Source organism: Microcebus murinus, chromosome 25 (genome assembly GCF_040939455.1).
Source record: "Microcebus murinus isolate Inina chromosome 25, M.murinus_Inina_mat1.0, whole genome shotgun sequence".
Lineage (NCBI taxonomy): Eukaryota > Metazoa > Chordata > Mammalia > Primates > Cheirogaleidae > Microcebus > Microcebus murinus.
Window position 1 is genome coordinate 14,919,321 of NC_134128.1, and position 16,311 is coordinate 14,935,631.

General features: G+C 42.1%; 1 protein-coding gene across 7 annotated transcripts in view; it reads left to right on the forward strand.

The window, feature by feature from the left end:
- BEND7 (BEN domain containing 7) overlaps window positions 1-16,311 on the forward strand; it is a 65,798-nt gene that overhangs the window by 17,800 nt on the left and 31,687 nt on the right. For 6 of the 7 annotated variants that reach the window (XM_020284082.2, XM_020284081.2, XM_020284083.2 and 3 more), the window contains 4 exons: window positions 4,480-4,782; window positions 7,567-7,689; window positions 10,877-11,142; window positions 15,670-15,895. In XM_020284082.2, coding sequence (XP_020139671.1) covers window positions 4,480-4,782; window positions 7,567-7,689; window positions 10,877-11,142; window positions 15,670-15,895 — 918 coding nt within the window. The remainder of the gene's footprint in view (window positions 1-4,479; window positions 4,783-7,566; window positions 7,690-10,876; window positions 11,143-15,669; window positions 15,896-16,311) is intronic. The other variant, XM_075997652.1, reaches the window with a different exon arrangement.

Sequence of the window (16,311 nt, forward strand, 5' to 3'; positions counted from 1 at the left end):
TGATAAATGGTTGTTGAATAATTTATTCCTGGTACCTTTTTACTCTTTCCTATTGTTTGTTTAGTGTTGCGTTTAATTCTACTGGACTTCATTCGGTTTTTGATAAGCCATTTCTTTCAGTTACTAAAAGGATTATGGAAGGCCTGCTATACATCAGCACTAGTTCATTTGTAGGGCACAGAGATGGTGACTGTTCTTCATGAGTTTTCATAACGAGAAGGCCATACATATTAATAGATGGACATACAATATTTGGTCTGTTTTCAATGAAACTGTTGGAGCTTCATTACTAACTTAGCTGGTAACTATCGTCCTTAGCAGCCCCTGGAGGCCAGAACAGAAGAGCTCAGGCAGGGATCCACATGCGGGGGACCCTCCAGGGTGGCCTTATTGGATTATGGGCACCAATGACACAAACACAGTGTAAAAGGCCTAGAGTTTTAAGTGCTTATAGACCGGGGAGGGGGGGTCCACGGGCACACCTGGAGGCCACACACACAGAGTCAGATAGCACAGGCAGGGAGAGACAAAGAGGGACCCGTGGACCAGTGCCATTACTGGGTCCAGGGTGTCATCCAACCAGGCTTCCCACAGGGAGTTTTAAAGCAAGCAGGCGCAAGATGCGGGAGGCCACATGGTGACCAAGAGGTGGTGACTGACGCCAGGGCAACGTAAAAAATTATAACATTCACTGCACTCTCTGTATGTGTGTGTATATCGTCGTCTTTTTTTCTTTTATCCTGATTAACACTGTCATGTTCTGTGAAAGTGCGTCCTTCCCTCCTGGCCAAGTTAAAGGAGACCCTTCATGGTGACTTCTGTGTTCAGCTCCTGCAAGACTGTGTATCACATAATTGTTTTATGTAAAGGAAAGTGATCTAGTAGAGCCTTGAAATTCAGTGATGGGGAGAATTCAGTCCACAGTCTTTTTAAAATCTTGTCCAAGAAGCATAACTACTCAACTCTCAAAAAGGTTTCAGTTAAGTTTATTTTACCAGTAAGGCAGCAACATGGCATGGATCCATTTTAGTAAGATGTCTTTTTATTTGTTTTTCCTAAAACGATTCAGCCCCTTGAAGTTGAGTGTAAGTGAAGACATATTACAGGCTTAGAAAGAAATCAGGAATTGCTCCCAGGAGCTTCCTCTTCCTGGTATCTATGTGTGGGGAAGACATGAACTGATTAGAACTAGAAAGACAAATAGAAGTCAGCTAATGCTCCCAGTGTCAGGCTCATACTTTCCACTGTTTTTGTTAAAATCACAGGACGTGACCCACCCTCTGACAGGGTGGGAACCTGTGCACAGCCTTGGGGCCACATGTGGCCTTCTGGATCCTTGAGTGGGGGCCTTTTGACTGAATCCAAATTTTACAGAGTAAATCTCTTTATAATAATAAAGGGATTTGTTCTGTGAAGTTGGGATTTGGTCGAGGGACCACGCTTGGGGGTCTGCAGGGCCGCATGTGGCCTTGAGGCACAGGTCCCCCCCCCCCATACCCGCCCCGTGCAGTTCAGGAAACCGAAGTCTGAGAATATCGAGTGACTTGTGTGACGTCCAGCAGCAAGTGAGTGCAGTGGAGAAGTGAGTCCCGGCCTCCGGGGTGCCCGCTTAGCCATCCCTGTACCGTGCCCACGCCTGCCATCGGGGCCTGTGCAGCTGACTCCACTCTTGGAGGCCTCAGGCCTCCTTTCTGCCCCTCTGTCCCCTCTGTCCTCTCTGTCCCAGGCGGGCAAGGGAGCCTGTGTCCTCCGAGGAATGGAGCCCGAGCACCTCCTCCACCTTCAGCCTCCTCCACCTCCAGCCCAAGCCCTGCCACCTTCTCTCAATCTTCCTCTCCGAGCAGAGTGATTGCAGTTTCCTATTTTCTGTCCTTTCAAATGCCCTGCAGGGAGGTAGGTCGTGAGCACTCTTCCACATAGGGTCGGTCAGGCCTAACCCCTGGCCTTCTGGCATCTTCCAAGTTATTGGCTCCGTTTCTTTCCTCTCTGCCCCCGGGTCCCTGTTTTGTCGTTGCCGTTCCGTTGTTTAGTTCTTGTTTTGCCCATGAAAGCCATGCTTCCGAGCATCGTGGGGCAGCCCGCCAACAGAACCTCACTCACACCTGTCGCCTTCTTTCCTCCTCTCCGCCTGCTGCGTAGAATTCTGGTTGTCACCTGGAAAATACAAAGTTAAGCGAAGTTCAATTTGTGTAATATTTTTAGTCTTCTGATGTTCGTAGACCTAAGTTCTGGAACTCTGAAACTAAAGTCATGGCAAAGCAGAGTTGCCCTTAGAAGGGTCCAGAATCCCTGTGACTTTTTCCTTTTCCTAATGATAGCAATTTATCATAGAATTCTATCTGCAGAGCGGAAGTGGAACCTTTGACAGGAGACGCATCCCTTTTCCTGGGATGTGCCCGGCGCAGGTGGAGCACCAAGTTGGCGCTGGCTCAGGGTGCCTGCTCCCGCGTGGCCTGGCGGTGGTGGCTCTTTCCAGGGGGCTCCGAGGGGGGCGGCCACCAGCCTGTGCCAATGGAGACCTGCCCCAGGGTGCAGACTCTGGTGTCACCTGACCAGCCACATCGAGAGGGTCGAGGGTGGAAATGGCACAGGAACGATGCTTCCTCTTGCCGGAATGGTGCTGCTAGCTAGCCGGGAAGGTTACACGTCTGGATGCTGAATTAACACCGCATTCGCCTGTGGGTTCCTCTTTCTCAATTCCCCTGGGAGCCCTTCCAGACACACCCCGCTCCAGACACACCTCGAGGAAGTTGTAAATTGTGCCGACTCCGAGTTATCTAAATCGCGCTTTGGTCATTCGTTCTCATAAAATCTGGAATATGATTTATTGCTTCTGTATTGTCATTTTCACAGGTGTTTAAAGTAGAAGTAGTTTTATTGCAAATTAAAACGCTTCTCTCAAGCATATGCCAACACATAGCAGTATTATAAATGTGGAGATCTGTGTTGTTTCTGTATTCTCCCATGTTCAATATTAAAGACCAAATTAATGTTTTTATTAGCATTTTTAAAAATTGAAGGTACTTATCTCAAAATAGTATATAAATTGCCCCATTTAGTATTGTAATATGTATATAATTAATAAGCTAAATATCTAGATAACACAAAATACCTAGGTTATTATGCAATTAGCAGTTCTGCGTAGAAATCTGGGTCATTATGATCTTAAGTGTGTTAAAACATCATTATATCAAATGTGCCGTATTCATTTATAGGAGCTGTGTTTTTCCTAATAGATACTTTCTGTTGGCCTTCTCTTTTTCTCACAGTCTAAATTTCAGGCATTTAGTGGAGTGACTGCATGAGTGTGTCTATATCCCATGGCCTAAGACTTTTATTTTAATGCCTGGGCTAAAGGAAAAAAATCTACTGGCTGATGCACAGTTAAGAAGAGAGTATGTTTGAAATAGTTCCTAATAGGTATCACCATCCTCTAATATTGTTAATAGAAAATATTTCATATATGTACAATTTTTTAGTGATCTTAAGTAATATTTATTAAGTACCCCTAGTGCAGGATAGAAATATTTTGGTTAAAAAAAAAAAAATCCCCTGAGGGAAAAAGAATCTTAGAAAAAGAAGTCACTGTAGGTGAGGTGGGATTTAGACACAGTCTCTTTCTTTACTCTTGCGTGCAGTTGGGTAGTTAAACTTTAGAGGAGATGGCAGTGGGTTTGGCGTGGGCGAGTCCAGGGTGGGGAGTTTGGCCTGGGAGGAGGACGGGCGCGGAGGCTGCACTTCTGTCTCTCTGGTACCCATGCAGCCAGTCACCTGGAGCGGGCAGGGACCCCTTGATATCCCCAGGCTGATGTGATTGAGTCAGAGCACGAGACAGACAAAGCCCTCGTTGCTTGCAACGCTGACACTTGGTACATCTCTGTCTCCTCTGTCATTCTTCTTGAAGGTGATATCTCTTCCAACAGGGTGCCATCCTGCTGGTTTGCCACACAGCCCACTCCCAGAAGGCCCCGAATCCCAGCGAATCCCATGCGTTCTTCCCTGTCTTCCCCCTGCGTGCTGAGGCTGACAAGCCCAGCCTGCCTGCCTTGGGTTTCCGTGACAAAGGGGTGGCCGTGGCAGATCAGAGCAGAGGAGTTCAGCATCCCAACCCCACCCTTGGTCTCCCAGCTCAGCCTGTTTTCTTATGACAGCCTCACTCTGAAAATACTTCCAAAGAGGGAATTTAAAGTTTATCCCTGTTGACACACACTGAGGAAATGTCTTTTATCATAAGAGAACTTGGCCAGAAAGAGATTACAGTGACATTGCACAGGGAATATGATTGGTTTCTTCAAACCATAGCCAGTTTCCCTGCTTTGATTTTTATGGATTATTTACATTTAAAGAATCAGTCATCTTTCCCATTTCCAGAGAAAGGTGGACCTTTTAACTTTTTTCTTTCTTTCTTTCTTTTTAAATAGTAGACTATTTTTCTCTTTTGCTAATTTACAGTGCTAATTCTGGACCTTTTTCCATTAGGAGATGAAAGCATGGAAATTAAAAAACAAATTACAGGAATGAGAAGATTGCTGAATGACAGTGCTGGGAGGATTTATCAGCGAGTTGGCAAAGAAGGAGAGAAATTAAAAGAAGAGCCCCAGGATGTGGACTTAGTCTGGCCCCCACGTCTGAACTCGTCCACTGAGGCCCCACCGAGCCTCCACCCGTCTACACGTGGTGCGTGGAATGAGCTACCGCCCCAAAGCGGGCAGTTCTCAGGGCAGTACGGCACCCGTTCTAGAACCTTCCAGACCCAGCCCCACCCCTCTGCGAGCTCCAACGGTATGGTTATCATCAGACATTCAGAATGCCCTCACGAGGGTTTGTACTGGCATGTTTTATTTCTGAATATTCAATATGTTCTATGAATTGAATTTATTAAACCCTTCCCTATTTTTGTGTATGTGTTTGTGAGAGACAGTCTCACTCTGTTACTCAGACTGGAGTGCAGCGGTGTGATCACAGCTCACTGCAACCTCCAATTCCTAGGCTCAGGGAATCTTCCTGCCTCCGCCTCCTGAGTACCTGGGACTACAGGTGCACACTACCACACCTGGCTAATTTTCCTATTTTTGGTAGAGATGAGGGTCTTGCTATGTTCCCCAGGCTGGTCTGGAACTCCTGGCCTCAAGCTGTCCTCCCACCTCAGACTCCCAAAGTGCTGGGATTACAGGCATGAGCCACCTGTCCCAGCCTAAACCCTCAGTCACCTGCCTTCACTGAGTTATTTTAACAGGCAAGGAAAGCATAAAGGAAAACGTTGAAGAGTATAAAAAACAGCATGGAAAATCAGGAAAGATTGGGGGAGGTTTCAATATTACCAATGAAGATTTCCTAGTAGAGATTTCAGCCCTTTAAGAAGTTAAGGTATCATTTACCTACATACAGATGTTATTATCACAAAAGGCTGAACATTAGGGCAGAAAGAGCTCCCTGTGGCCATTAAAAGAAGCTCCCTGGTCATATGGCGAATTGTTAATATGCCTTCTTCTCTACTTCTTGAGTTTTCTCATGATCACAAGAGTTGTAGGTAAAGGCAGATAACCCAGTACCCCCCTACGCTGTGGCTTGAGCCTCCTGTTCCAGTACTGAACAAATGATCCATATTTTATAACTAGCTTCATTTGCATTGAAAAATTATCCTTTAAAGTTTCTTTAATTTAAATTTCCTGATTGTTAAGAAAAAAATCAAATGACAATTTTTTTTCACAGCTTAAGGGGAAAAAGTTGATGCTTCTGTTCATATTAGTTTTCCATTGGATGGTACTTGTTCTCTAAATTATGTATAGATGTGCAGATCTATAGTTTTCACAAAGAGAACAAGAGAAACAGAAAGGCATTTTCAGTTTCTTTGAAAAGCTAAGGATTTTTTTTTATTCATTGTCATTTCATGATATCCTTTAAGAAAAAAAGAACTGTTTTGATTTTAAAGGAACAACCCCTCATTTGCAGTAACCATTTCAGAGGCATGAAAAGCCACCTGAGACACCAGTGAGGTAGCGAGGGACCCCAGAGGTGTACGGGTGTCTTCTCTTTCTCTCAATATTACATAAGCCAGTATCAAGTTCACGTGCTGGCTGTCTTCCAGGTTAGAGGGAGATGGCTCTTTAAAGACTCTTCCATAAAAATAAAAAGTCAATCCCCTTTAAAATTAGAAAATGATTTATAATGAGCTGAAAAAAGGTTGGTTTTGTCCTTCAAAAATGATAAAGACGTACTTAGAATGGTAACTACGAATATTTTATAAGACCTTCCTAACTCTACTACCAATAAGAGAAATAAAATACCCTTAGGTATGTATAAAGTTAGTAAACCCCACATCGATAGTTGGGTAAACAGTGTTCTATTTGCCAGTATACCTGGTGGATTTACTTTGGAAAGTGTTATGAATGTTAATAAAAGTTACAAACGTAAGCTCCCCCATTATCAGTTTGAAAACAGAGATATTGGTCATATACTTTCGATAAAAACGCATTATGTATAACCATGACCACTCAGGTATTTCATTGACATTTTTTGTGATTTTAAAGTTGTAAGCATCCCAGTTTGCTATGATTTTGAATGTAAACAATTATACTACAGGCATTAAGTTATCTTTAAGTATTTCATGGTTTTGCCGTGGTGAATTTTTCTATAGTATTCCCAAATAATGCATATTATAGGACTTAAGTTATATTTAATGTGCAGTAAATCATACAATTGGAACTAAGCCACAGAGCTCGCCTTGCTCCCCTACGAGAACACCAGCCGCTCCTTTTGCGGCAGTGGGGAGGACAGTGGGGCTGGAGGGAGCCCCACCGTAAGAGCAAGTTGCCAGTGTTCCATTTTGTTCCAGGGACAACAGGAAGATGTTTGTTTACATATAAGGGAAACAGGATAGTTTTATTAAATTGAAACAGTGAAAAAGAGGCTGTGGTGAGCGAAATATAATAAACGGAACTGGAGAAAAGTTGTAGGAGGATTTCCTTCAGTACAGTGTGAGCAAAGCCAACCCGCCAACATCCTCCGAGCCAGCAGGTTACGATACATCCTCCCACACATAGCCCACTCCTCTGCGCGTCCCCACCCCAGACAGCGACACCCAGGGACTATTCTGAAAGCTTCACTATTTTTAATAGTTAGACACTTAATTCTTGATATGATCTCTCATACACAGCTACCAATTTTTGTAAGTCTGTTCTTAGAGCTAGTTTTTTATGCAAACTAGCATGCATGTGGTTAAAGTGAGTTTTGCTGGCATTGGTATGGGAGATGAGCTGGTCTGACAACAAACAGGGAGGCCTGCTGTGCCCGCACATCGTGTGCACGTGTTCACGCGGGCTCTGCCACCAGGACACAGCGTGCACCTCACAGTGTAGGAGCCTGGGTCATTAGATAAAGTTGGACTCCAAAATTTAGGTTTTGAAAATCATTGGGCACCTTTTCCTTAGGCACAGCGTCATAATAATTGCACATGCTTCAATATCCTGTCAAGACACTGTCTTTTTTTTTTTCTCCCACTCTTTATGGTTTTTTTTTCTTTTTTTCGGTTGTTTGGAGTATGTCATTCTTTTCTTTCGTGCTCAGGAGAACTTCCAGTGGTGAATTCATCAGGTGGATCAAACTGCTGCACTTGTAACTGCCAGTCAACGTTGCAGGCCATTCTGCAAGAACTCAAGACCATGAGGAAATTAATGCAAATTCAAGCAGGTACAAGGATCATGCCTCAGAAGGAGCCCTTTGAGTTTTAATGCATATCTGACGTCTTCCGTTGGGATGTTCATTGTGCTTTTATTATAGCGTTCTTCCCACCTTGCTGTCTTGCTGTGCCTCTCCAAGTATGTGTTCTCGTAGCCTTTTCTACAACCCATTTTTCCTTTAGCAAGTCAAACAGATTTGTTAGCGATACTAATACAACTCATGTACTTACACGCATGTCCTCAGTATACTTCATCCCGTGATCTTCTGACACTTCACAAATGCCAGTTAATTAAATTTTGGAACAATGACACATGGAGGAGTCCTTTAGGAAGCCCGGCCTCCACTGCTGAAGACGTTCAGGGACGTAAGCAGACAAGAAATGCTGAGCCCCGGGCTTGGCTTGTGGCTTTCTCTCCCTGTCCAGGTTACAGAAGCTCAGAGCTGTCTTCTTGATTTATGTGACTCCTCTCGTGTTCTCACTACAAGTTAGGCGAGTTTGCAGTTTGGGATTGGACACCCAGGGTCTCCTCTTTATAGCTGCGTGACTTCTCTGAGCTTCCGATTTCTCTCCTGTAAACGGGGTATTAATATCTAACTCAGGAGGTTGTTTTCGAAATAGAATGAGATAGTAGGCGTAAACGAACTTTGTAAGGCTTCATGGAAGTGTGATCTATTTCAGTAGTGTCACTTAAAGACCTTGGAACACTCCATGGAAGTTGGCAGTCTAGGCCTTCGTTATAGTGACTGTATTTTCTAATCTTCACAATGGGGGGAAACAGTTTTTCTGTCACAGGTACAAGAAATATTAATATCATTTCATTAAGGCTTCCATTTTGTCAGGGGAAACGGCTCCTTGGTCTCATTGTAAGGCAGGAAAGCTGACAGCACAGTGTGTCAGGCCTGGCTTTCCCACCTGTCACAGTAATGGGATTCAGGAAGGTCATCATTCAGAAACTGCTCTCGGTGCCATTTGGTGAATTCTAGTAAAATTTTAATATTCAGTGATGTGGTTTTGATATAGAAAGCTTCATACTTAGACGTATCAGTCACCCAGGATCACATTGAAGTAAGGTGAGCTACTTTCTGAAAAGTGGTGGCTTTTTAAGTACTGGATTTGGTTTTTTCCCAAGGAAATAATAAGCATTTTGCTCAAGTCAGTAAGACCTTGTTCCACCACGATAACCTGTGTTCTTATAGCCCGGCAAAGGCTAACGTCTCCTAAATAAGGAACTCAGAAAGAAAGGTTACTTTATTATACATGGATTCTTTTCTCAGAGGAAGAATTTTTTAGCACTTAAGGAAATATGCATATGAAATTGTAATGATTTATTTTGTCACCTAAGCTCCTTACTACTGAAATGGCAAACCACAGATCACAACCATTTAAATCCTTGACTGAAGCCCTTTTAGAATCTATTAAGTAAATGCCACTTTGTCACTGTGTTTTCTTTTCTGAACCTTTGCAGATTAGGGAGGTAAATGATTCCAAAGCTGTGGGCTGGCAGAAAGGATAAACCGAATAAATTGCTCTCCTTTAATTTTCTTAAACTTAAAAAATTTGCGTCTTGCGGGTAGATTTACTTAAGGTTTATGGCCTAAAGACTTAGATTTAAATTACATTTCGAAAGTTTCACCTTTATTTTAAGACAAGCGTTAAGATCTGGATGCCAGAGGCTTGGGCTATGTCTAGATGCACAAAAGGAGAAGAATAACTTAAGATAGTCCCTGTGTTCTTTAAACCAAAAACATTTTCACTTTTCATTTAGAATCATGAGGCTTAGGGAGGCCTGTGGCCTAGATCGTCACGATGTTTGCTTCGTGGCCCCTTTAACTCCGGGGACACAGACAGCAAGAAGCTCTCAGCTCTGGCCGCACAGTGCTGAGGTCCCAGCCCCACCCTTGGAGATGCCGACTCCCTCCCTCTGGGCTGGGGCTAAGATATCCGAGTTTTTTTTTAAGTCCAGCGTAATTCGGATGTGCAGCCAAGGTCAAGAACCAGGGCGTTCTTTACACCAGGCAAATTACTGGTGTGAAAACTTTTCTGTGTTCTCACGTAGTGCAACCATGTTTGTTCCTAATACTTATGAATGGCTTTCTAGTCTGCAGCCAAAAATATCAGGATCAAAGTGTACATTTTCTATATTTTCAGACTGATAGGAAACAAGTAAAAGTGATCCATGTTCATGTGCCTTTGGTTTTCACTTGACTTACATGTATGAGTTCATTTCTGTTAAAAAGCAGGTATATCCTGTGGTCGTATTTAAGAAGCTGTATTAATACATGAGGATTTAAATAATGATGGCCTATCTTCCAGGCACGCTTTCTCTCAGTATTTTTTTAATGGTTACAAACATTACTTCTCAGAGTGTACCTGTGAAAACTGGATTTACCATCCTGGATTTAAATATATATTTAGTTTGAGTAACTTTGTACTGTGCTTTTCATCTTTGGAACTCAGACTGTTTGTAGATCCTACTGATTGGCTTGATTTGCACAGAACTATATTGTTTGTATTTTTCAACTGTGTAAAACCGAGGTCCAGAGAAGTGGTCTGATCTGAAAGCAGGTAGCAGGGTGCTCCGCAGATAGTTGTGTGGAATATTTGTTTGGTGAAGAAGGGGTTACCGGCCCCAACTAACAGACTTTTCCCCGTGCTTACTGGTCCCTGTTTCAGAATCCTTCCAAACCTCTTCTTTCAATCAGTCTTGACCAAATGATCATCATCTCATCTTTGTCAATCTTGGCACCTGTAGATTGTTAGCAAGCGATCAGTTTTACCCCAGATGACAGTAGGGGTATTCCCGCAATGGGTTTATCAGAAAGCATGGACCTGAATGTAAGTTCCCCGAGTTCTCGTTTATTTAACAGTGTCGCATGAGTAAAGTCGCGCTCAGCGTCTTCTCATAGCCGGTCATCCTTTCCCTCCATGGGACCCGGCAGCAGCAATGCACCGCAACGATTCACGGCACTTAGAGCAAAGTTTTCTCCTGGGTGTTTTTCTGCCTTCAGGACTTTAAAGTGCTCTGAGGCTGCGTTTGGGAGCCTTTAAGTCCACTGGGCCGTTTCTTTGGTGTGCTTCATCCTTGAGCGAGCCGCCTTGCAGTTTCGATTCATAGATCACAAGAGATAGACCGGGGATAAATTTCCCTAAGTTAGACACAACTGCCTGTACCATATTTTTGTTTATTGTTCACAGTTGGAACTCAAAACAGACAACAACCCCCAATTTCCCTTATATGCTCCCAGCGAACTGCTGTCTCACGCAAGAGAAATAAAAAGAAAAAAGTTGCCCCGAAGACTGTCGAACCTCTTACTGTGAAACAAAAGCCCAGCGTGTCGGAAATAGAGAAGAAGACAGCTGTGGCCTCAGAGCAGTCCGGTCTCCACGCGGCCGAGCGCGCCCCCACGGAGGACAGCCACGTTGTGGGATTCGGCATTGTTCTGGAATCACCTTCCTCAGATGTAAGTCGATATTTTCTGGCTGCTGTCTCTGAAGTGATGTAACTTTCAGGAATTTTATAGTAGTGATCCATTTTCCCCTTGACTAGTTCTGCCCAAGACAGCTAGAGAAACTTGCAGAATGCATGTAGGAAAGAGAGAAAGACAACTAGTAATAATCTCCTTGCCTAGAATGTTCGTCTCTGAAAATGTTATTCCTTATTTATTTCAACATGTTTCCATTCTTTATCCCTGAAAAAAAGAAGGTCTGTGGCATAAATAATCTGCTCACTAATTTCCTTTACATTTTTAATTTCGAAGTGGCAGTTTTCAATTTCCTTAGTGTAGAGAACTAAAAGAATATAATTAAATCCTCTGTAGATGGGCATAAATGAACAGACCCATGCAGATAAGGTCATACCTTTCTGGAAACACAAACTAATAATAAAAAAGGAGCAGTTGTGCTAATTCCATTTTATAGATGCAAGCCACACTGCTAATTAGGTGGCAGTGCCATGCCATTTACTCTGTGTAATGATAGGTTAACGCTCTGCAAAGGTTTTTCTATTTTAATACCATGGCTAGAACATTGTTGCAGTCCAGGATGTTGGATGACATCTGAGATAACCGTCTGACTTGCCATTTTACATTCATAGGACCATAAATGAATTTCTTTAATAATGTGCTATATTGGCAATTGCATTCTCTGTTCATGATAGCTTTATCTAAGTGCATTTATGTCGCGAACCCCAACTTGTTGAGAGAGGTCTTAAAATAAACAAGAATGAGTGATCTATTATTATCAGATTGCATAGGATGAGAACCCTGGGGAGAACTCCCACGGGCCTGTACAGGATTGGAGTTCGGCCCTACCTTTCAAACTTTAAGTAGGAAACAAATTGCTGTTTTTTTTAAAAGTGCTCCTTTTCAAATTGTGGGAAGACAGTTTGCCAGCAGATATCCACATTGACTATTTAATAAAGGGAGATGACAAAAATAATCATTTTGTGACTTTTTTAGATTAGAAAATCATTTGAACTTTTATCCAATCCTTGGTGTAAATGGGTATTTTTCAAATCTTTGAACACATGCTAAAAGAACTGTTAAGAAGTTCTTCTAGACTAAAAATTTAATTTAAAAAGCCATTAATGATGATAATGTTCTACCCTGGACTAGTCAGCTCATTTATCATGTTGTGATTGCAACTAAGGCTGCGGTTCAAACCCCAGGTAGATCACAGATTTGGAAACAGGTAAATTAAGCCACAACACAACACATTCAGTCCTAAGTAGTTTTCATCATATTTTATATTTTCTTTAAATTTTCTAGGCACTTTTTCTATAGACATTGATGGAGCAATAGTTTAAGTTGTATAAATCAACCCCCAGATGGTTGATCTAATGCTAATAACTGAACCTTCTCCTTTGTTTGATTTTTAAGCTCCAGATGTACTTCAGTGATAAATTGAGGAAGGTCTAATAAAGGCTTTATGTACATTAGCGAAATAGAAGAGAATACAATTTTTATTATCTTCACCAATATCAGTATTGTAATTTTATTTATATAGTATATCAAAATAGTTTACTTTTTGTTCATGATTTTTGTTAACAAAAGCTATTAAATTTGATAAAGCACATTCAGCACTGTTGTGAAAACTCAGGAGAATAACATGCTTCTAAAGAAAAGCAAAAGGTCTGTATGGATCTTATCTTCACATTGCCCAGCAGACACCCATGCGATTCATCTCTCCGGCAGAAACTATAACTGTTCTAGAAAACATGCCACAAGTCCCAGCGTCAGATGAGGAGACGCTGTCTGTGGGTGGCGCTCACGGCCACTGTGAGGCTGACCCCCGCAGCCCAGGGCCAGGGTGGGAGTGGGGATCAACTCCCGCAGGTGAAGGGACCACTGATGCCAGGGCATCCAAATTTAGGTGTCCTCCCATCTTTTATTATTTCTTAGCCATGAATCTTTGGATGTTTGCTGAAAGTCCAGAGGAGAAAACAGAAAGCAGATAGTAACCTCTCCTGTAGTATGTATCACGTTCTATTTGTAGGACAGGTATTGATGTTATGTCTCACCTGCAGAGCCAGCCTTCGGATTCCTGCACACAGAAGGTGCTCAGTGAATAGTTAGTCGGGTTTGTTTTCTCCAGGTAGCCTAACTCCTGGAGTTGGCACATGAACTATTCTAGAAGTCAGTGTGCTAAGCCACGGCGTCGCAGACTTTGAAACCCACTTCCTTTATATAGGGTTAAAAGGTCTCTGAATCAACACTTATCATTTAGAATGAATTCCTGCATAGTGTTTTGTTTATTCTGACAAATATCCACTAGACACTATCTGGGTGGTTGGCACTCGAGATACAAACCCCATTCCTGTGAGAAACCCAAACTCGCAGCTAAGTGCATGCAGTGTGAAAAGTGTCAGCGTTCATAGGAAACGCCGTGAGTGCATGAAGACGGGAGTGGCTAGTTCTGCCTGAGGGATCATTCAGGCCAGGGTTGCTCAAGTCCAAGTTCCACAGGATAAATCAAAGCAGGTGTCTCATAGGTCAGGCGGCTGGGTTTTAAGCACACGTTTAATGGCATCAGAATCAAACTAAGGGTTATACGAATAAGTTGATGTCCTTTTCTTCCTGCTCTTGCAATTAAGAGTTTCTGTACCACCCTATGCCCTCAAATAGCTGTGAGTAGCTGCTTCTAGAAGATAAACTTGGGTTTTTTTAATAGCTTTCAAATGAAACAGGAGCGGCTTAGCAAAAATCTGAGATGAGTTCCTTTAGAACAAAAACTCTACAGGCAGCCATAGGAGGTGCAGAATAAAATTGTGGTTATAAATAAAACTTTATCTTAGATTATGATGGTAAAGTTCTCTTAATCCTAATATTTCTGCACTGACTCATTCAACAAATACTTACTGAGTGTCTGGTTTGTGCCATCTCTGTTCTAAGAATTAGGGACACAGCCTCTGGCTCCAGACAGTCTCCTCTGCAGACCTGTGACCAGTTGGCAGCAAGATGCAGAAGTCAGAGAAAAAAATCTGATGGCACAGTTTTTATAGTGATATTTACCAAGCATTCAGAGACCACACGTTGAGTGGCAAAGTGAAGCGGAGAAACGAGATGACTTTCAGGATAATTCAGTCAAAAATGCCATTTTGAAGGGCCCCAAACTCCTTCCTGTGTCATCCGAATAATTTAAGTGCTCCAAGCACTGTTTGCTCTGACCATAGTGTGCCGGACACGTTGAAAAGCAATAAAAGAAAAACAAAAATAATCATTCCTATTCTACAGGAGAGAAACTAATCCTAAATCCTGACATTTCTAATATGATTTAGAAAATCTAAAACAGTGCCCGGTTTGCAAAGTGATAGGTACAAGATCGGAGAATCAGCTTTGATAGCATGTCTGACGTTTCTCCTAGTAGAAGTTTATCAATTGCATTTCTTCATATTAAGGTTATTATTCTAAAGCTACCACATTATAACCAGCACTAAACTCATTAAATTACTTAGTAGTTTAGATTATGACTGATGAACTATTATCTGTCCAACAAGAATTTATTGAGTGCCTACTATGTGCCAGATTTAATAAATAATTCCTATACAGTATGAATTAATTCAGTCACGTACATCTGTTAAACGAACAGTGGGAACAGAGCACATAGCCATCTCCATGAGTAGGAATGAGTTAGGAAAGGCTCTGAAAAGGAAAGGAAAGGACATGAGCTGGGTGGAAAGATGAAAAGGCGGGCTGGAAACCTCCATGTGTGCCGATGGAGACTGCATTGTTGGTGTCGTATGGTAGAGTCCAAACTCAAAGGCACCAGGTCAGGAAGTCCCCAACAGGGAAGCAGGGTGACTAGTGCACTGATTTTCCTCTCTAAAGTAGGGGTGGGGGTGGATTTAAACTGCCTGGGAACCTGCTCATATTTTTACTTATGTATTAGTTTACATAAGTTTTCATTGGGGGAAAACATAATTCCACAGCTAAAAGCCACTGGCATAGTAGAAAGAGCCAGGGGGCTGTGAGGTAGCCCTGTATTTGTGTCCTTAAGGAAAAGAACTTAAGTTCCTAAGAGAAAGTGATCTGTAAATTGTAATGTACCAAGCACACTTGGATTATTTTTAAGTCATTTTTGTTACGATCTCTTTGAACCTTCGTTCCTTTGTTTACAAAATGAGAATGTTTGAACCAGAAGTCTCAATTCCCTGTTAGCTCTAGAATGGTATGGTTTTGTAGTTATCCAGCCTTCTCTTGCCTACTTCCTTTCCATTGCTTTTGACAAGACTTAACATTGGAATTAGAGCATCTTGTTTTGTGAATTATATCTACTCACTGGATTTGTAAATTGCAAATATTGGCGCACAGAACTGAAACTGTTTTATTTGTGGGATATGAACACTTCAATAGCTAGTGTGGTTGGTTGGTTGGTTGGTTGGTTGGTTGGTTGGTTGGTTGGTTGGTTGGTTGGTTGGTTTGTGGTACATATGCCCAAAGTCAAATGCTTCAAATCTTGCTTTTAATGAAATATTTATGTTCTTTTGGTAGCCAGAAGTGCAACTTGCTGAAGGCTTTGATGTGTTTATGCCTAAATCTCAGCTGGACTCTATATTGTCAAACTACACTCGCTCAGGAAGCCTTCTGTTTAGAAAACTGGTGTGTGCATTTTTTGATGACAAGACTTTGGCTAACTCCTTACCTAATGGGAAGAGGAAAAGAGGACTCAATGACAACCGGAAAGGACTAGACCAAAATATTGTGGGTGCAATAAAAGGTTGGTCCGCATCATTTCATTTTATGGGTTCTTTGTTGAACGTTGCCTTCATTCATAAAGCCACAGCTGAAATCAAAGGAAACTGACTAGTGGTTAATTTTGCTTTGGGGGGTGAGCTCTGTAACTTACCATCCCAAATACCACTAGAAGTTGGTATTTCCAGGTGATGTTAATTTGTTAAGATAATAATTTAAGAGCCAGTTTGGTTTGCTACAGAGCCAAGAAGTTTTTTCTTATTTGACTTTTTAAATGAAGGTATTTTCTTCTCTGTAATTAAGAACTTCACCGATACTTTATTTCAACTTAAATTTTTAGTTGTACGTAAGAATAAAGGTATGGTGCTTTAAACAAAAATAAAGTAAAACAGTTCTTTCTAAAGTTCATAAGTCGCTTTGCTAGATGTTCGCTTCTAAAGA